This window comes from Lygodium microphyllum, chromosome 13, assembly GCF_053477565.2.
Source record: "Lygodium microphyllum isolate KBCC chromosome 13, Lygodium_microphyllum_v1.1.10, whole genome shotgun sequence".
NCBI classification, from domain to species: Eukaryota; Viridiplantae; Streptophyta; class Polypodiopsida; order Schizaeales; family Lygodiaceae; genus Lygodium; species Lygodium microphyllum.
The window spans coordinates 17,269,454-17,291,944 of NC_141147.1; the positions used below are offsets into that span (position 1 = coordinate 17,269,454).

The window sequence follows — 22,491 nt, forward strand, 5'->3', positions numbered from 1 at the left end:
TTGCATGTTGAGTTCTTCCATTAGTAAAGAACTCTCCACATTAGAATATAATAGTTGAGCATTTGAGTTACTCAAAGCTGTCCTGAAAGTATCTCAACTTTTAGGCAAAGTGCATAGCAAGAAAGTAGCCTTGAACTCATCATCAATGTGGAAATCCAAAGCAATCAGTTGACTGAAAGTTGAGTTGAACTCATTTAAATGTACAGACATGACTGAACCTTCATGCGAAGGTCCATCAACTTTTTCAGCCAATAAACCTTTTTGCTTGCACTTTTTTGAGCATACAATTCTTCAAGTCTTTGCCACACTGCATTTGTAGAATTCGGCTTCTCAATGTTAAAGAGTAGATTGTCTGACACTGAGAGCTCTATGGTAGAGCGTGCAAGCTCATCCAAATCATCCCACTCTATACCTGTTGGTCTTATTCCCTTCCTTGAGATAGGCTTCACCCGTTTCTTCTGCACCAAGACATTGTAGCACTGTTTTTGCCATATTGCAAAATTGTCTGCACCCTCAAGCTTCTTGATGTGCAAAAGGTTGTTGTTGTCACTATTTCCAGCCATGATTTGCTGCACTAAAGTGACTAAAAAGTCAACAAATGCAAGCCCAAATGTCACACAAATGACCAGGGCACACTGCAAGTACCAACCAGCAATGAAAATCAAGAAATTGCAGAAATTTCAGATTTGCAAATTGATTTCCAGAATTAAAAAATGTCTTCTATTGCACTCCACAAGCAATTACAGCCACATTTATAGACCAATGCACCAATTACATATAAAATCCCCAAAACTCGGCTGCAATTTCTGCTCCAAAAGCATTCTCGGCACAAATTTGACAATTTCGGTCAAAAACCCCAAATTTTCAAAAGGAAATCTGCTTAGATTGCATCAATACATGTAGCCAAGTGCATATACCCAAATCCAAGAAAAGCCCCAATTTTTTGGGTCAAAATTGCTTACTGTGCGAGGGCACGTGAATGCTCGTCAGTGGAAGAGGAACAAATTTGGATAAATTTAAACAAAAAAATTGGTTGCAGAGTCGTGACGCTGTGGCTCGCCTAGTCATGGCTGACCTATTGTGCCAATCGCAGCCCGTCGCAACCTATCACCTGATTCGTCGCAGCTTGTAGAGCTTGTGGACGACTGCCGTGATGTGTTGGAGGTTCACCCCGTGACTCAGCGCTTGGAAGAGTCCCCACTCCTTGCAGGCCTCCCCAACCTGCTTTACGTGCTGCGCATGCTCCTCCTGACCATCGCAGCCCGTCACCTGTGTTGTGAAGGCTCACATAGTCTGAAGTAGACTTCTTGCAGTCAGGATGGCCAGCATAGTCTGCATCCGTGAAACAATAGATGACATCTGCTTATCAAAGCAGCAGATACACAAATCCTTTGTGCCTTTGAGATATCTCATGATACCCTTCACTGCTTCCCAATGCTTTTTGCCATATGCCATGTATCTGCTAACCACTTCCACCTCAAATGCAATGTCAGGATGTGTAGCAATTATAGCATACATCAAGCTACCAACAATTGAAGCATAGGGTATCTTGGCCATTTTAGCCTTTCCATCATTTGATGTAGGGCTGTCATCTGACTAAGTTTCACATATGGAGGCGATGGTACTCTGAGAGCTTTCCCCCCCTCCATATTGAAACGTTGCAGAACTTTCGTGATATACTTCTACTGTGACAGATAAAGAAGACCCTTTGATCTGTCTTTGAGTATACGAATGCCAAGAATGTGATTGGCCTCACCAAGATCTTTCATATCAAAGCTATTGTGTAGACTCTGCTTCAGGGAGTTCAAGGCATGAACATCCCTGCTTGCAATTAGTATGTCATCCACATATAAAACCAAGAGAATAAGGCTGCTATCTGTTGTCATCTTGGTGTATAATCAGTGATCAACTTGAGAACGATGAAATCCTTGAGATTGCATAAATGTATCAAATTGGTGATACCATTCTCGTGGTGCTTGCTTTAGCCCATACAGACTTTTGTTGAGTTTACATACCATGTGCTTTTTTCCCTTTGCAACAAAACCGTCAGGCTACTGCATATAGATTTCCTCATGCAGATCACCATGTAAGAATGTGGTTTTTACATCCATTTGTATGAGTTTCATGTCCTCAGATGCAACCAAGCCCAAGATGGTTCGCAGAGTAGTCATTTTGACTATAGGAGAAAAGATTTCATTAAAATCAATTCCATGCTCGTGCTTGTACCCTTTAGCAACCAAGTGTGCCTTGTACTTTGGCAAAGAACGAGAAGTGACTTTCATTTTGTAAACCCATTTGTAGGGTAGCACTTTTTGTCCTTTTGATAAATGTACCAAATTCCAAGTGCCATTCTTCGTGAGAGATTCCATTTTTGATAGCATTGCTTTTTGCCATTTTTTACTATTCTGTCTGTCCATTGCCTCTTGGAAGCATAACGGTTCACCACAATTTGTTAACATGACATAATCAGCCACATAGTTTACTCCAGGAACAAATCTATTTGGTTGTTTTTGCACTTTGGTCGACCTACGGACCCAATGGTCAATATTTACTAGCTGTTCAGCCTGCAAATCTGCATTAACAGGTTGCTGTTCTGTAGGCACAGCTTGCTGTATAACTGGTTCAGGTTGTTTTAGGTGCACATGTTCTTGCTAAATTTGTGGGATATCATTGGCAAGATCCTGCTACTCATTTACAGCACCATTCCCTGCATTTTCAGCAGGTATTTGTTGTTGTCTAACGGGCATTCTTTGCTATCCTTTTGGTACATCCTCCTGGAATACAATCCTTCCGACCTCCTCTGTTCTTTTGGGATGTTTGTATCTTCCTGAAGATGACATCATTGTTGCGTACTACTTTTCTTTTCTCGGGATCCTATAATTTATACCCCATTTCACCTTCATCACCATATCCCAGGAAAATACATTTACATGACTTTGGTTCAAATTTGTTGCGTTTTTCCTTGCGTATATGCACAAATGCCTCGCAGCCAAACACTTTCAAGTGTGCATACGAAGGTGGCTTACCCGACCACGCTTTGTGGGGAACTTCCCCTCCCAAAGACCTGTTTGGTGACCGATTAATCAAGTGTACGGTTGTCATGACAACCTCTGCCTAAAAACCATGGGGTAAAGTAGCATGTGACAGCATTGTACGGACCTTGTCTTGAATGTGTTAGAAGTGATGTAGCAATGGAAGCATAAACATAAGCTGTAATAAACTGCTGAAACACAAGACAAAAGAGAAAGGGAAAGAAAGAACACAATACAGATGAATGAATGTGGAGGAGGGAGCCTAAGAATATATAGGCCAAATAAAATGCCTAAAATATCTTTGTGCCTAGCCTGCTGTACCACATGTACAGACTCAACCATGAACTGACTAATTTGCTAACACCCTCTCTCAGATCATGGGTGATGTGACAATATACAATATACAATGATAATGTCGCATCAGAGTATATACAACAATGTCCATCATAGTAGAACCATGAATACCCAAGTAGTGGGTGCGTAAGCCACCACCAAGGTGCCTCGGAGAGAACCTGATGTCAATGTTGATGTCGATCGTACCAGCTCCTAAAGATAGAGAAGATCATAGCAACTCTCAATGTCTGTCAACAATGCTTCTAATGTAGCATACATGACCATCCTGTCACCAATGCTGCAGCACAGAAATGACCATGAATTTCCCTTCTTTGGCCAGACTGCCAAAGTGTCCCCTCATGTAAGCTCCAGACAAAAGCCACCCGCTCTTTGTCACGTAACCAGCCCATCATGAACCTGGATGTCAATCCCAGCTCCAGGATTTGAACCTACCAGGCTTCGATCGATGGGTCAGGGACGTCCCCCGTTGGATCATGTGCATCTGTATAGAAATATAGATGAGGCATGACCGCCCCATCTCACCACCCTCTCACACTCCCTCTGTGGCATTGGAGAGTCGTGATGAATGACCGCATCACCACCACTAGAAAGCAGCTGAGGAAGGGGCCACCAAGCCCTTCTCACAATCCAAAGAAGAGGATTCCTTCCGTGCCTTGGACTTCACCTTGGTCGAAGGAGCTGAGTTGGAATTTAAGGCAGATGATGACTCATCGGAGGAGTCCGCATCCCGCTTTGTCTTCTGCTCCTTGTTCTTCCTGGAAGCCGCTAACTCGTTGCAGTCCTTTCGTAAATGACCCTTCTTGCCATAGTGGTAACACTGGGCCTTCGACTTCTTCATCTTCGAAACCCTCTCTGAAGTTGCAAGAGTCTCAACTGAACCTCCACAATATGACGGAAGGCTCCCCTGTAGTCGCAAAGTCTCCTCATGCTCAAGTAGCATCGAGAATATATGAAGAAAATTGATAGGAGTTGTAGATGTCTGCGCCCTTAAAGCATTCGCCACTCCATCAAACCCGAGGAAGCTTGTAGAGTATCGTATCAACAAGATGTGCCTTTGATAGGGCAGACTGCATAATGCGAAGCTGGTCCTGGAGTTGGGTAACTCAAAGTAGGAATGATTAAATTGTGTCTTTGGGTTCAAACTTTAGTTGCTAGAGCTGGCCATAGAGAGTAACGGCCCTCATGGTGGAAGGAGCCTCGTACATCAACTATAACTTCGACCATAGGTCTGAACTTTGAAGCTGTCCTGCAAGAGGTGACCGTCGGTAGGACTTCTTTGGAAATACACAGAAGTAAGGCCGAATAAGCACAGCCATCATCCGAATCCCATGTAAGCACTGCCTCCTCATAGTTGTCTTCATCAAAATCAGATGGAACAGGAGAAGGCTGTTGAGGACGTGCCATAGCTCTGCCAACCACGTACCATAACCGCTTCTGGATAAACCAAGCCTTCATCACCGCACTCCACGTGTAATAATTAGGTCTATGGAGCTTGTCATCAGTGGATGTGCATAGAGGAGCCATCTATAGAGGATTGAGAAAAGAAGTAGAGAAAAGAAGGGATTTGGAGAGGGAACGTAGTCAAAACACGAGCATAGACTACAAAAAGCAAGAGTTCACATACAATATAACCCAAAATCTAACCAAAATAAGACAAAAGCTGCTGTAAAAAGTCAAGAAATCAGTCAAAAACTGTCAAAAACAGCAAAAACGACCGGATAATGCAAGCGCCTAGTTAGGAGATGTTGAGGCACCAAAACGTAGGCTGAAACGGATGCACAGGCTGTACGGATGCTGACGTCAGCAAAAAACACAAGTAAAACAGGTTGCCTGGTTGGAGCAGAAGCTGCCTGATCAACAAGGGTGAAAACAATCCTGAAATCAGTAAGAAAACACAATAGGAAAGTTTGAAACCATGTCAAAAGTGGTGTAGCAATGGAAGCGTAAACATAAGTTGTAATAAATTGTTGAAACACAAGACAAAAGAGAAAGGGAAAGAAAGAACACAATACAGATGAATGAATGTGGAGGAGGGAGCCTGAGAGAATATAGGCCAAATAAATGCCAAAAATATGACTGGCTGCAAATAATGCCAAAACACAATAAATGCTGGCCTTTGTGCCTAGCATGCTGTACCACATGTACAGACTCAACCATGAACTGACTAATTTGCTAACAGAATGGTCCTATTCATATGCTCTCTGCAACACCATTTTGGGGAGCAGTAAGCTCCCTTTTAATCCCTTTGTTGTCACAAAAGTCTGGAAAGGCTTTGGACACATATTCCCCACCATTGTCAGAGTGAAGGCATTTTAACGTCTTGCTGGTCTGATTTTCAGCTAGTGCCAGGAATATTTTAAATTTATCCAAGACCTCGTCTTTGCGACGGATTGGATAAACCCAAACTTTGCGTGTGGCATCATCAACAAAGGTAATAAAAAACTTCTTTTTCCCTAGAGATAATCCTGGCATTTGACATATATCTGAATGTACTAACTCTAAGGGTAAAGACTTTAGAGAGAGATTTTTTGTGTGAGGTTTGAGCATGTTTACCATAAATACAATGATCACACTGTTCAAAATAAGCATACCTCAAAGACGGTAAATAACCCAAACGAGAGAGCACTTTCATTCCAGATTGACTCATGTGTCCCAGCCAGCTATGCCACAAAGAAACACTTGGTTGCTCAGTTATGGCGACAACATGGTTATGCACACTAGATACATGCAAAGGATATAGAGTATCACTTTTGGACCCCTTGGCAACAATGCGGGAGCCCTTACATATTTTCCATTTGCTATTCCCAAAGGTGGTGTGATAGGCTTCATCATCTAGTTGCTATGTGCTTATTAAACTCTTCTTGAGCTGAGGTACATGTCTCACATTATGCAAAACAAACATGGAGCCATGCTGAAATTCCAGTTTCACATTGTTAATGCTTGCATTTTTACATGCATAGTTATCCCCCAAGTGGACAACACCACGTACAACACCATTGTAGTTAGAGAACCACTCATGATGGGGTGTGACATGAAAGGACACACTTGAATCAAGCATCCAAGTGTGAATATCATCCTCAGAATCTGAAATCAATGCATGTGCATCCAAAGAAGAAGCTAGAAGTACATCACCATCACTGTCATTATCATGAATGACTACATTAACCTCTTCTATTTTCACATTGCTCTTTTTGACAGGCTGGCTGTCCTTGTTTTCAGCCTTGTTGGCTTCATTGTTTTTGTTTTTGTCCTTCTCTTTCTTCAGTTGAAAGCAATCCTTGTCGTAGTGCCCTTTTTTGCCACAATGATGGTACTCCACATTCTTTCCATGAGATTTGCTGTGTACTCTGTTTTCAGAACTGCTCTTATGCTGAAATCTACCTCTAGTGTGTAATGCATTTGAAGACTCGTTTGCTGAGTTATTCTACCTATTGAGTTCTTCTATCAGCAAAGAACTCTCCACATCAGAGTATAACAACTGAGCATTCCAATTACTCAAAGCTGTCTTGAAAGTATCCCAACTTTCAGGTAGGGTGCATAGTAAGGTAGCTTTGAACTCTTCATCAATATGAAAATTCAAAGTAATCAGTTGACTGAAAATTGAGTTAAACTCATTCAAATGTACAGACATGGCTGTATCCTCTTTCATGCAAAAGTCCATCAGTTTTTCAGCCAATAAACCTTGTTGGCTGCACTTTTGTGAGCATACAATTCTTCAAGCCTTTGCCACATTGCATATGCTCAATTCAGCTTCTCAATGCTGAATAGCAAGTTGTCTGACACTGAGAGCTCAATGGTAGAGCGAGCAAGCTCGTCCAAGTCATCCCACTTGTCTTGTTCCATGTTTGCTGGTTTGATTCCCTTTGTCTTGATGGGCTTTACATGTTTCTTCTGCACCAAGACATTATAGCATTGTTTTTGCCAAATTGCAAAATTATGGGCACCCTCAAGCTCCTTAATGTGCAAAAGATTACTGCTGTCACTGTTTCCAGCCATAATTTGTAGTCCCAAATTGACTAACCAGTCACCAAAGGTAAGCCCAAATATGACACAAGTGACCACAGTGCACAAGAGTACTAACTAGCAATGAAAATTCCCAAGATTGCAGAAATTTCAGATCTGTAAATGAATTTTCAGAATTAAACAATGTCGTTTGCTGCACTCCTCAAGCAATTTCTGACACAATTAGAGACCAAGCCAATAGTTACATGTGAAATCCCCAAAATTTTACTGCAATTTCTGCTCCAAAGGCATTCCCGGGCACAAATTTGACAATTTGGATCAAAAGCCCCAAATTTTTAGAGGATAATCCATTCAGATTACATCAATTCAAGTACCCAAGTGCATATACCAAGTAATTCTTGCACAAATTGATGAAATTCTGCAAAAGCCCCAAATTTCTCAGTTACAGTGTGCACAAATTTCACTGAAATTGAAGAAATTTCACTGAATTGTGAAAAGCCCCAAAATTTCATGAGCAAATGTGCATTGATTTTGCAATTTCTGAGTCAGATTGTCCACTTCTGCATTAAAGTTCCCAAATCCGGGAAAAGCCCCAATTTTCTTGGGGAGAATTTCGCTTTGTGCCTTTGCGTGTGAACGTCCGATGAAGAAGAAAAGAAAAATAAGGATATAAAAAAAAAAACTGTTGACCTCTGCTTGTCGTTGCTTGGCCTCGTGTCTCGTCAGCGCTGCTCATCCACGGTGAACCTATCGCCATGTTGCCTGGGCCTGGTTGTGTCATGCACACTGAGCCTGGTCATGTGTGCACTGGCTGGTCATGTGCAGGTCCCGTTTGGCCTGCGTCAACCTATCGCCTGTTTGTGGTGCAGTTTGCTCCTTGCTTGCTACACCTGTTGGTCCATCTGCCTCTCCTGCACCTGCTGAACACTAACAATTGGTGCCTGAAGCTCCTGCTCTCCTGTCACGTGGCCTGACGGCCGTCACTAGCTTCGTGAAGTGTGCACAACCTGTGTGCTCTGATACTAGTTTGTTGTGAAGGTTGTTCCTGAGCTGAGAGTGAAGGTGCAGAGAGTTGAGAGCAGTAGAGTGAGAGAGTGAGCACGACACTTGATGTTTGGTACAAAGACTTGTGTACCACATTTTAGGTTTTGAATATATATAAAGTACAAGTGAAAGGGTGCGTTCACACCTGAACATGGTAAAAGGCACGGTGAGCCTTTATTCCCAACCACCTGCTCCCAATCCGTTGCTTGCTCCTAGCTCGCTGGACCTATGTGTCGACTTCCTTTGTTAGGTAGTTGCCTGCTCATGTGTTGCCTGCCTGGTCACGTCGACTACTCGCCCAGATTGTAACTGTCTAGCTCAAGCCTATTCATTGCGCCTTGAGAAGTGTGCTCTCCTAAGTTGCCTCTTGTTAGCTCTGATACCGATTTGTTGTGAGGAGGGAGTGAGTGCAGAGTTCAGAATAGAGAGTGAGAAAGAGAGTGGGAGCATAACGCTCAATGTATGGGTACAATACCTAGTACCACTTTGGGTTTTTGATAATATATATAAAGTACAAGTGTATGGGTGCGTGCACACCCAAGCACTGTGAAAGGCACGATGAGCCTTTATTCCCAATAGCAAATGCTTCTTCTTGGGTACATCTCTTGTTTCTTGGTTCAACGAGAAATGAACTACACTTGCTACTTCCAATTGTGAAGCTGAGCATAGTAGTGTTCATAGCCACATTGGAGTGTGTTTGGCTCAGTAAGTTACTTATAGATCTTCATGTGTACCAGATGGCTCTGACACTTATCTACACTAATAGCTAGAGTGCTTTGGCCATTGCATGGAACCTAGTGTTCCATGCCCGCACAAAGCATATAGAAGTTCATTACTATTATGTTTGTGAGCAGATGTTAGCTAGAGATATAGAGTTGTTTTGCATACCCACCGAAGACAACTTGACAGATCTTTTCATGAAGACTCTTCCTTGATCAAAGTTCCAGGCTTTTTAGCAAGCCTTGAACTTGATTCCATTTGTTCCATGATTTGTCATACACTGTACTATCATAAGTTGCTATATCCAGTTGGATGAACTTGTGCAACCATGACGTTATATTTTTTTTTTTAATTTTCTAGGATTTGTCATTGTTTCTAGATTGGTTTGCCCATTTCATGGTATGTAGGTCATCTCATGGGCTATATGTTGATGCCCTTTGATCCATGATCTTGGTTCCCTAGGCATTTGAACTGCCATTAAATGCGGTTGGTGCCCCTAGTGTTCTAGGCACTAAGTGACAACAAGGTTAGGTTTTTACTTGGGTTACGTATGACAATTAGCCATTTAGGGTTTCATTTCATTATAAAAGGACACTTTGTGTGTCATTAGCACACAAGTATGGCATTTTCATTGCGATTGTCTTGAGTGTTGTGTCCTCTCTCACTCATTAAGACATTGCTTCTTATTTGTGATTTGTTGTGCATCGATTAAAATTTTCACTTGAATTCATCCTCTATTAAATGAATCCCACAATTACTCCACACCTAGGCCAACAATTTATAGGCACATGAGCCACTGAACTTAATGATACAAATAAGCCTTTTTGGGGCTGTAAAAGGAAACCAAAATAGGAAATAATGGAATATGATGAACAAAACGACTTAAAGTCTCAACGTACCTCACATGTGCACCACTTAATAATTCTAAAGCTAAGCATTAAAAATACATGTCCCTATGACAGTTCTGCCTTGATGATGTCATCCCTGGACAGCTGTGTTTTCTCGGCCTCCAGGTGATTGCACTATTGCATGCCACATGGACATCATTTGCTGCATTTTCAGGCTTCTAGTGCTGGTGTTGACTGTTGGGTACTCCTGGAATGCTATGCTTTCAGTCTCCTGTCCTTCCTCACCCACAGCCTGTTGCCAGGCAGTACATGGCTGCACTTTGTCATCTTCAGCCTCAACATTGCCACATTTTGACATCTAGCCTGTTGCTTTGCTTTCATCAGCCCTCTACGTCAGAGTTTTACTTTGACATTGATGGTTTTCTGCACTTGGATCCATTCATGAAGGACGACACTCTTTGGGACTACCTGTTAGACCACTTCCATGAGAAAGAGTGGTTGAACAGCCTATGATGAAATTCTTGAGCACAGACAGAAAAACACATCATGTACAACAAAGACAAAGTGTAATATAGAACTCAAGGTGGAGAGAACTTAGAAGATGAATGAATGAATGGATGCCGTATGCTAGATATGCTACAAAGGGGCCTTAAACTTTTGTACTTGTGTATCTTTGGGGTTGGGGAGCTGAGGCACTTGGCTGCAATCATTTTATTTTTCATGTTTCAACACACAGACATTCAGTGACTCTCCTCCGTCTTCTGGTGTTGCCTTCTTTCGTTAGCTTGATCTGGGGTCCTCATTGATGCCTTGGGCTGCTTGCAGGGGCTGATCAGTCCACATTGTATCAGTTCTCATTCAGAGTTCAGCCAGATTTTCTTCTTCCATTCTCTTCTTTCATTGCAGTCTCTCTCTGTCCTTCACTCTCCTTGTTCGTGTTTCTCTTTTGTTGCGCTCTTTCACAGGGCTATTGTGATGCTCTATTCTCTTATTATACCGTATAGTGATTGACCTATGCATTCATGAATGGGTGTTATTTGGTTAAAATTATTACACTATTTAACCATAAGCTTTCCTTAATAACAATCCACTTGCATTATTGATTTGCAGGAGTGGAATGGAACATAGATGAAGATGGAATTAAGTCTGCATACCGTCGGATGGCCAAACAATACCATCCAGATGGTAAATCTTTCTAATGTGCTCTGTAAACTTCAGCTTTCGGTGAGTGGTTATGTTGACTCTGCAACATTCCAGAACTGACACGGTCAGGTCAGTCTATGATGGCAGCATAGAGCTTAGAGAAGGAGAAACTGCGGAATCACGCTTTATCAGGATTCAGGCAGCTTATGAGCTTCTCGCTGACAAGGAACAAAGGAGGCAATATGATTATGACAATCGCATAAATCCTATGAAGGTTCATTGATGGCCACATGAATATTTTTGAAGGTTCATTCTATAGGTGTAGATGGATAGTAATGGACATTCTAATGTTAGTATATGAGAGACTGACATATGCACAATCATAACCATATAACTGGTTGAACACATTTGTTTGATAGCTTGATAGCAGAAGAGAGCTAATAGCATGATGATATAAATGAATCTCTGTCATATGTAACTTTGATTTTCTGCCTTCCTAATAGCTTGATGGTTAATAGATTATGTACAGCAGCCTTAGAGAACTGATAGCAGGATGATATAAATAAATCTCTGTCATATGTAACTGTTTGATAGCTTGATAGCTTGATGGTTAATAGATTATGTGCAGCAGCCTTAGAGAGCTGATAGCACGATGATATAAATAAATCTGTCATATGTAAGTTTCTGCCTTCCTAACTCATGTTTGCTCAGCACACTTGTGTGAGTGTATTTTTTCCTGTAGTAGTTGTTGTATTAGAAAATAATCAGATGGATTTCCGGTGACCATGTAAAGCCCATTTTGAAACTCATAGTGTATTAGAAAATAATCAGACAGATTTCCAGTGACAATGTGAAGCTTATTTGAAACTCAGTGATCCTAGATAAGGGTCAGCTAGACATTTAGCATTTGTTACCATGCTTAATCAAGGCTATAGCTTGTCTTGTCTCAAACATATGCCATCCTCATATGCAAAGGTGCCACCTTAAGTCTAGCAATAATGGGTTTTGATGGTCAGGGGAGGGTCAAAGATGAAAAGCATTTCTTGTCATCTCCGTGTGCCTCCCTCTTTCCCTAGGTGCCTCTTCCCTTCTTCCTCTGCTTTTCATGTATTTCTACTATCTAGTGACCATATAAACTCAAGTTTGAAACTCATAGTGATCCTAGATGAACACCACCTTTACATTTAGTACTTCTGACCATCCTCAACAAAGTTTGTCACATGTAGCTTATCTTGTCCTCTAACTTTGCTATCCCTGTATTGGAAAATGCCAAATGGCCACTTGAATTCTAGCAATAAGGGCCTTGATGAACAAAATTCAAATGATAGTCAAAGATGAAAAGCATTTCTTATCATTTAGATGTGCCCCCCCAAAAACCCGAGATGATGGATTAAGGGACTGACCATTTCTTGCATGTCCCCTTGGTAGCACATATCGTTAATAGAGCTATGTGTGCAGTGTTCTCTTGTTGGGCCATCAACACTAAAGTGTCAATCCATAGGCAGGAAACCTTATAGAGTCCAACACTATCAAACCATCATTATGGTCTAGCCAAGTTTTCTGATTCAACTTTGAGCATTAGTGGAGTAGATTGCTTTGAGAGCCATGAGCAAAGACCAGCTGGACAGGTGGGATTTAGATGAAGATACTCTATTGCTGACCATATAATGGTCTATCATTTAGGAGGGTTTGCGGGCACATGGAGAGAGGATAATTTCTGCTGTGGATTAAATTTTTTTGTAATGCATTTGATACAATACCATGAGCCAGGTTATACTCTAGGACATTAAATACCATCACAGAGATGACAGGGGATTCTTACAATTTGAGTAAGGGTGAGACAGGGCACATGCGCCAAATGTGATGCCTGACATAGTCCAAAGCATGATTATTGTGAAGCAGGGCTGCCCTTTCTCACTCAATGTCTTTTGGAGTATGCATCAATGAGATACCTTATTCTATTGATGGGATTGGCATGCCAAACAACTTGATACCCTTTATCTTTTTCACCGGAAGGGATCTCATTAGAAATCTATAGAAGACCAAACTCATGATTTGTAACACCTTAGAAATCTAGGGAAGACCAAACTCATGATTTGTAACACCTTAGCAAGTTGTGTCAACACTTCAAATACCATGGTTCACCATCCAATGCGATATGGTGGAGCAAGCATGCCTCTATGTTTACCTTGGGGTCTCTTTGGACCCAAGTTCTCTATGAGGAGAGCTGTAGGTTCTAGACTTTGATATGAGGGCTCATGGCTGCCCCAGAGAGAGAGAGAGAGAGAGAGAGAGAGAGAGAGTGCTTCGATCTGGTTTTAAGAGCCATGACAAAGCTATGGCTTGTTACCGCACTAGTGACCCTAATTGTGATGTATGGAGTCGGGGAGTAGACCTTCACTGTAGATGGCTGAGGATGGAGAGGCTACCAATAATCATAATCGCCAGGATGGTTTGCAGCAAACCAGCAGTACACACAAGATTGTGTAGCTGCTGCCCCACGGTGGTTGAGGCTCACTTCTAGGTGATCATGCACGTCCATAGACTGCAGTAATTGACTGTAGACAAGTACCCCCTCATGGAACTTGGTGCTACAATCTTCATAGCAGCTCGCTGCAGTAAGAACACTGGGTGTTTGTTTGCCCAATCAGTGCATAGTTGGGGGACCAAGGGCTCTAGATGGATGTGCATATGCATCAAGAGGGCATGTATCTCACAAGGCCCAAGGGGGTTCACCTTGAACTATTAAGTGTAGCATGTGAGTAATTAGGAGGGGTTTTTAAATTCATATTTTGGAGTTAAATGTACTGTCCTGCAGTTATAGAAGGGGTTCATAGAATCAAGTTTAGAAAAAACCCATAAATTTGTGGAAAAACAGGGGTCATTTAATTTGTGGAAAAAAAGGGGTCATTTAATTCATAAAAATATGGAAGGGTTGGACTCATGTGATACAGAATTTCTTAGTAGTGAAACCTCAGAGCACCATAGAGACCCACTTGGCATAAAGATAGCCTTCTACAAGGGCCATTTTTTTCAGCTTTCTGAATATGGCTTTATGATTAGGTGACAATACGTGGACATGCGTAAGTCATTTGGGATGAAATGTGCCATAGTTGAGGTGTGAACTTCCTCATACTAGCTCTGGGTTGAGACATGGAGATACCCCAGAGCGGCATAAGAGGGGACAGGACATGTTGAAGATGCATACTCAAACTTCTTCAGGGTTGTGGTACCACCAAGATAAGAGTTGACCATGAGTATTAGCTTACGCAGCTATTTGGGTTGACTATAGAAAAGAGCTACAAAGCAATGTAGAGCTAGGAGGCCCCATCCTTGGGTTAGTTGGTGCCCATGAGATTATCTAAGGATCATACTCTCTCTCTTAGCACTGCTGGACCTTCGGAGGAGTTTCAATTATAGACTCTATCATACATGTGACTCATATGAGATCCGTCCACCATAATTCTATGATGGATCTTGTAGGATGGATGATGGCAGGAAAGCCTCGAGCTTTTGTGTTCATTGATGTCATTATCTTTTGTTTGTTTGTATCTTCTTTGTCCATCCATGATGTAAGATATCATGAATCAGTTGTACTCACCATCTTGGTTGCATAGGTCATTTTGGCCTTTAGTAATTGTTAGTGACACTATTTCTTATCTTCTCATGCAATTTGTTGGACAGCAGGTAAACTTGTGGTAGTATACTGTTGTTGTTCTAATTACTGCCAACTTGTATATTGTCTCACAAGTTGTAGATGTATGTTTATTTCATTTGTAACTTAATTTTATCCTTATTTTGTCTCTTATGCCTGTAGGCTTCCAAAGCATGGATGGAATGGATTATGAAAAAAAAGAAAGCATTTGAACAGAGGGGGGATATGGCAGTATCTGCTTGGGCTGAACAGCAACAACGGGAGATGAACCTTAAAGCAAGGCGCTTAGCAAAGCATAAGGTAGTGTTTTCGATTCTGGTAATATAAAAAGAGAAACTGAAGTGAATATTGCACACAAGACATACATACCGACTCCTCATCAGCCTTCCAAATGCGGCCATGATTTCAGTCTTCATGAATGCATGATACTGGCCCACATATGTCCACATGCATGATCGTTGGCGGCTGCCTTTATGACAGCCTCAATTGTCGCGAGTTTGCATTCTCATTTCTTTGATCTGAATATGATGGCAATTGGGTTACAACATCATTGCACGTATGACTGTCCTGTCCAATGTTGACAAAAATACAAAATTCAATGCAAGTTCAAACTGAGTGAGGGGATTCTCATTCTTAATTCTAAACATTTCAGATTCACTACAGTAAACTTCAGAATCCTGTATGGGACATAATCATTCCCATATTTTGCTGTTAAATGCCTTTTTTATTTGCTATGTGGCTGTTTAAAAAAAGGCATAGTAAATTTAAATTTTCACTCATAAATGTAAGCATCACTGTTGAATTTCTTCTCTCAATTTCTAAACATGCACTTTTAATTACTTTTCTATGGTCTAATGCTAAGTCATAACCACTTACACAGATGGATCCTGAGGAGGAGAGAAGGATATTGACGAGGGAGAAACAGGCATCTGCCATAAATTTTGAGAATACATTAAGACGGCACACTCTGGTTCTTAAGAAAAGGGATTTGATGAGGAGGAAAGCAGATGCAAATGCACAGAAACAATTAGTGCAGAATCTTCTAGCTGCGGAAGGACTTGAGCTTGCTGAGGAAAGCGACCTTGATTGAAGGTAGGTGATGCCATTTGTATATAGGTATATTTGTACAGACCTGTAAAGAAAGGAAGCTTTGGACCTCAGACTGTGTTGAATCTGAACATCACTGCACTGCTGAGGTCACTTCTAACTGATTCTTAAAAAGTTGATCTATATGTGATTTTATTCATTGTTAGCCCAATGGGGTACCCCTAAGCAGTAAAAACCAAGTCCCATATAGGAAATTTTTTATCATTGAAGGCCTATGGCAGTTGTGGAAATTGTGGCTTAAACATCTCTAGATAAAAGCCTATGTAACATATGCATCCATGTTGAGTGAATAATGCACTAAGGAGATTCCTTTTTTTTGATGGTCAGCTAGGTTCAGCAGTCTATAGGCAGGGTGTCCAATTTCCTCCATTCGTTGCATGGGTAAAGCATAACCTAATTTTTGCATTTTGGTTTTGCAAGTTGACTTTTTTCAATGTCCGATTTCATAGTGAGTGGGGTATTATTGAAAATATTAACTAGAGAGTATAGGTTGAAAACTTAATGAATCTCAAGGAGTGCGCGCGCGCACACACAATCCTCTAAGATGCCTTAAAAGGTGTGTAAGAGGAAGAGCTATGCATCAATGCTTTGGTTTCAATGTCCGATTTCATAGTGAGCGGGGTATTGAAATTATTAAATAAAGAGTATAGGTTGAAAACTTCATGAGTCTCAAGGAGTGCGTCTGTGCGCGCACACACAATCCTCTAAGACGCCTTAAAAGGTGTATAAGAGGAAGAGCTATGCATCAAGGTTTTGGTTACAATCTACTTGGTTGCCATTGACACAACAAGAAAACCAATTGCCAAAGCTAGAAATATTACTAAGTACATTATGACCCTAAAACAATTCAATGTTTAGGTGATTTGAACTCCTCTATGATGGCTTTGTTGCATTTGATAAATTGCCCATTTGTCTCTCTCACCACCACAAGCCCAACACTTCCATCATTATGTTATGGTTTTAAGTGCATGTGTCATTCACATTTTGGTTTCCTTCGAACATTTTGATTGCTTAAATATTGCAACTTTACCATCGAACCGAACCCTTTTTCTTCCAATATTGGCCTTAGTTTGGTCTCTAGTCTATATGACTTTGAGTATGTATGGCAGTCTTCATCATCTCTTGTGTTGCTTCATACCACTAGTTAGGAAGATCTACATGTTCAATTTTCTTTTGTATCTCACATGCGTTGGCTGTCATTTTCTTGACTTTATTCTCAATCTTCTTATTGGTTGTAGCCACCTATGTTGTTGAGCTTTTCTCTAGCTTTGCAAAGTGTGTTAGCAATTTGGCAAGTATTTCAAAACTACATTCTCTACTTTCAAGTTGGAAACTTATTAATGTAGGTAGGCTTGTCTCTGTGGTTGGCTTGGATGGTTTTGTTAAGATTGTCCAGAAAGATTTGGGTGTATCTTAGTATTAGGATGAGCTCAAGTCTAGTCCTCATGCCAATATCTTGCTCTTGCATTGTAGAGAGGTGATGCAAAAGATCAGAAAGAACTCTTGCATAAGAACATTCTTTTATATAAGGAGGCCAAGGGGAAAGGGTGTTTAAAACGTTGGTCATAGGAAACACAAAATTTAGAGAGAGAGAGAGAGAGAGAGAGAGAGAGAGAGAGAGAGAAGCATATTTGGATTTCCTTTATATCAATGTTGATGTTTGTTTTTAAATGAGCATTGTAGATCATGATACAAGGTATTCGGGCTACCTTACAATGAACAAGGTATGTGATCAAGAGTATGTCTACAAGTACATAGCCATACATTAAACAATTATTGAATGTATTTGTGTACATCATGTAGTATATGTTTTGTTGGGGGTTAAGGGTTTGCTTGTGTCTAGTTTCTTACATTTATTTGTACTTATTACCCCCACACGTAAACATTGCAAGTAGTGATTGCTCGTTATTGTCACTTTATTCTTTATTCTTATTATGATAATGATAATAGAATAAGAGAAGGTAGATCACACATTGTGGTTGTTTCATAGCTCTTACTTCTTTTACTCCACCTTTCTATTGGTATTAGAGTGGGCATTCAAAAGCTTTACAAACATTGCATTCAGCCAAGGAAAATAGCTTGACCTATAATTATCATGGTAGCTCAATTTCAATCCATGTAAAATATGTATTAGCTTCCTTATATTCAATACTTTTTTAGGTTGGTTAAGGAGCTTTCCAAGGCTTAATTGAGCCATGTTGAGTGCTTATTGAGTTAAGTAGCAACTATTTTATCCATTTTGAGTGGATTCAAAGTATATTGTAGAAGTCATCGATAGCTATGGACAACTTGGCAACACTTTCGTATTTTGGCCTTAACTTTTGCATACGATATCAAATTGAGATGTTTTATAACTGAAAATGAAGAGCGTAGTTATATTGGATCTAGATGTTTCATAGCTAAAAATGAAAAGTGTAGTGAGATTTATAGATTTAAGCACTCACAAAGTTGATTTTGTATAGTTTTTAATTCTTTGTTTTACATGAAATAAAACAATTTTAGTTTGGATAACAAGCTTACAAGTGGAAGACTTTATGAATTATATGCTTATATGCTATTTGGGTCTTCATATGCTTATGTTGATTCTCAACATTGATGCTTATACTCAGATATATTTATGATGATCTATGGAGTTTGGATTTGAGCTTTGTTGGGTGTATTTATGTATTAATTATTCTCTTTAGTGATTTTTTACTTGTGAATTAAAGACATTGGATGTATATGCTCTCAAATATATCATTTATGTGCTTGGGCTTCTCAAATGTCATGTGCCTGATGTATTGAGTTTTTTATTCTACTCTTGGGCATTTTGAATTTGATTCCAATGGAAGCCATTTATATTTATATTGTAGAACTTAGTTCGTTGAGTCAATGGGAGACTCTTTATACTCTTTTGGTTTATGCTACATTGTTCATTGTAGAGATTCATGACTGTGGGTTGATTTGCTTTTGCGCTTGGATATTTTATATCTATCATTGTTAGTGGTAGATGCATGCTTGATACACATTGTTGTATGCATCTATGTATGTGATACCTGTATGTTTTAATAGTTCATGGTACTTGATTGCTATACTGCTAGTTGCATTTTATATATTTCGGTTACTATTGAAATATTTCTAGTAGTGGGAGCTTACTTCTTTGTTCATTTGCCCATAGATATATGGTCATTTATCACAGTTTTATGGATAACAATAGCAAATATTATGTGAGTAGCTTCTTTGAGAGCAATTGCCTTGTTTGTGCAATCTAGTAACTATTGTTTGTAGAAGTTATATACTCTTTTGTACCCCATTTCTTACCCTCACCTTTGGCTCAAATTTGTAGATGTTTTACTATAAATACTATAAATACAGTATTCCATACTCTCGTACTTTGCAATCCTTTGTAAATATAATGGCAAGTACTTTTAATAAATTAAATGGTATTGCTATTTTTAACATCTAAAAGTTGGATGGTAACTTTCAATACTGGAAGATATAAATATGGCAGGTATTGGTGTAAAAGAAGCATATTAGGCCATTGAAAGCCAAGGTTATAAAGTCAAAAAATAAAAAAGATGATAATTAGGATGAGCTTGATGAGTTACGTAAGTCTACTATTACATGGTCTTTGTCTAAGTATGTGTACTTCAATGTTATTTTCACTAATGGTGGTGCATATGATTTACAACAGAAGATATGTGATCGTCATGATAAGCAGAGTTTTGCATCTTAGTTGTATTAGTTGAAGAAGCTTGTGGACCGTGGCATAAACAAGGGTACCCCTATGTCTACTCCTTTCAATGAGTTACACTTTATTTTCAGTCAGCTTATCTCATAGAGCATTCAATTTCAAGATAAGTCTATTATTATTGCTTGTCACAATATGAGAGTTGTAGGATAAATTTTGTATTGCTATGAGTACTAGCTCACTTAAAGATGACGTTAAATATAGTAATATCAAGAGTGCTTTACGAAAAAAGTAAACAGGAAGGATATTGATGTAGCATGTATTTCTAATGCACTTATAGCTAATTATGAAAATTGTGAAAATGATAATAATATTTGTTATAGGGACTCATAGCCTAACAAGGGCATCTCAGTTTCATAGGCAATCATGTAGAAAGTCCCGCGGTCATAAGTTCTCTTTCACATGCCATTATTGTGGATAGCAAGGTTACATTGGGCCGCAGTGCCATAAAATACCCAATGAGAAAGGTAAGGGAAAAGTGTAGGATAACGCCAAATCTTTTGATGAGTGCAATATTGTTTCTAAGTTCAATATTCAGATAGAAAATATAAATGCCTTAAGAGTACAACTCAAATGATTACATACTTGTTGCTTCATCATTTAATGCTACTCAGTTGACCAATGCTCTTGTCTTCTTACTTTTAGTGTTGACATCTTGATTTAAGGGCTTTATTTTATGCTACCTTGCATTGTCATTGATTTTATACTTACCATACTACCACAAGTTTAATTAGACTAGGATATGACACTACATTGGATATTATTAGCATCGGTGATATGAGATTACAAATTGGCATTGGTGTTCCATTTGTGCTTCATGATATATGTTATGTCTTGGCTTTGACTAAAAGTATTATCTTCTTTGGATGGTTGGATGATGATAAGTACCGTAGTCTCTTTTGTTGATTCTATATGGAAGATTACTCGTGGTAGTCTTGTTTTTGCTTGAGGTGCCAAGGTTAGTAGCCTATTCTTTGCTTATATCTCGATTTGTTGCTCATGTCTTGGCCGTGAGTAATCTTCCTCATGTATCTCTTTGGTATCATCGTCTTGGGCATATGCCTCTTAAAGGAATGAAAGCACTCACTTGTTTGCAATATTTGTCACCTTTTGATTACTCATGTTTTGACTCTTGTGATAATTGTTTATATGACATGCAAGATCAATACTCTCATAAAAAGTCTGGTTCTACATGCATGGGTGAGCTATTAGCTCTTGTGCATTCAAATGTTTGTGATCCCATGACTTGTGAGACATTAGATGATTGCTAAGTATTTGGTTACGTTTATTGATGATTGTTCGCATAAGGTTTGGGCGTAGAAATTGAATGTCTTGGCTATATTTCAGTGCTTTCTAGCTATGCATGAGGACCAATCTGGGCATAGATTGAAATGCCTGTGATCTGACAACGAGGGTGAATATGTCTCCAAGGCACTTTAGCAGTTTTGTGATGAGAGGGATATTATGCATTAGTTGATCGCCCCATACATCCGATCCCTGAATGGTATTGTAGAGTGCATGAATAGGACTATTTAAGAAAGAGTCTCTAGTATGTGTAGTTAGGCATGCTTACCATAGTACTTCTGGGCTGAGGTAGTTACTATCGCTATCATCTAATTAATAGATTCCCATGCATTGGTCTTGGTGGTCGGGTAATTCAAGCAGCATGATTTGGAAAATCTCCCTCATATGCTCATTTGCGAGTCTTTGGATGTAAGTCTTTCTACCATATTTTCAAGGAAAAATACAATCAGCTAGATCTAAAGTCTGTCAAATGCATTTTTCTTAAGTATAGAGTTGTAGACGAGATGGGCTATCACCTTTGGGATGTGCAAGCTCACAAGTTATCCACAACCATGATGTTAGATTCTATGAGGAAAAGATGCATATGAGATTAGAGCAGGTAGTTGAGATATGAAGGGTGATCTTTCAAGAGGAGCCTCTTGTTACATTATAGCTAGCCCTAGTTAGATAGCTTGTTATAGCCTACTATTGATGTAGTGGCCCAAGATCCGCATGTTGTGTAGTTTCATAATGTTGGATAGAGAGGATGAGCTCCACAACTTCTTGTAGTGCTTCTTATTTTTTCATAAATACTATCTTCCTAGCATTCCATATAATAGAAAAACCCTCCAAGATACCTTGATATTGTCTTTATTGCAAAAAGAGGGATCTCTACATGGTTTTTAAAGCATTTGCGATGAAAAATATCAAACATAAAAAAGGCGAGGTGCTAAATATACTACCCAAAACAGAATCCTTGCCCAAATCTCCCTCGCATTTTCCATATATATGACTAATAAAATCATTGTCATATACCAAAAGTTGTAAAATAGCACACAATTAATAAAAATAAGATTCTCACAAAATTTCTATATAAGTCCAAATAAGAACAAAGCTTGAAATACACTTTTGATTTTCACCATAGATAAGCAACTCATTGCTCTATATCTAATATTGGATTCATCAATCTCCAAAGAAAAAGGAGTTAAATTATTTTATGGTCTCTCCATATTGGATATAATCTTCTTTGCATTGCTTTGTCTCTTTCTCAATGGGAAGATTTGCCTTGTGTCGGAGTGCGTAATTGTAAATCATAGTTAAAGTGTAATAGAGTGGAATTTTCTATCCTTGATGTTTGAATCTACTAGAAGATATTTGCAATTTTGAGCTAAGGCTAAAAAAGCCATTAAATGACCCACACATGGCCTAAAAAGAGCCATAAGGCTCACAACCTTGTAGACGGCTTATAATGGATGAATAAGTGCCATAAGGCTTATTCAGCCTATTTAACGACTGATAAGGCATTAAAAGTTTAACTTTTTAAAAATATTATTTAGAAAAAGTAAAAATAAAATCGGCTAAAGGCTTGAGGTGGCCTTAAAAAGGCCAATC

General features: G+C 39.5%; 1 protein-coding gene across 1 annotated transcript in view; it reads left to right on the forward strand.

Annotated features, from left to right (window-relative positions):
• The window catches only part of LOC148026380 (Chaperone DnaJ-domain superfamily protein), a 43,643-nt gene extending 27,612 nt beyond the window's left edge, over positions 1-16,031 (forward strand). Inside the window, exons 2-5 of the mRNA XM_087690819.1 lie at positions 11,072-11,146; positions 11,239-11,378; positions 14,922-15,059; positions 15,640-16,031. Of these exons, the coding sequence (XP_087546945.1) occupies positions 11,072-11,146; positions 11,239-11,378; positions 14,922-15,059; positions 15,640-15,849 (563 nt within the window). The 3' untranslated portion in view covers positions 15,850-16,031. The remainder of the gene's footprint in view (positions 1-11,071; positions 11,147-11,238; positions 11,379-14,921; positions 15,060-15,639) is intronic.
• Positions 16,032-22,491: the final 6,460 nt, after the last annotated feature.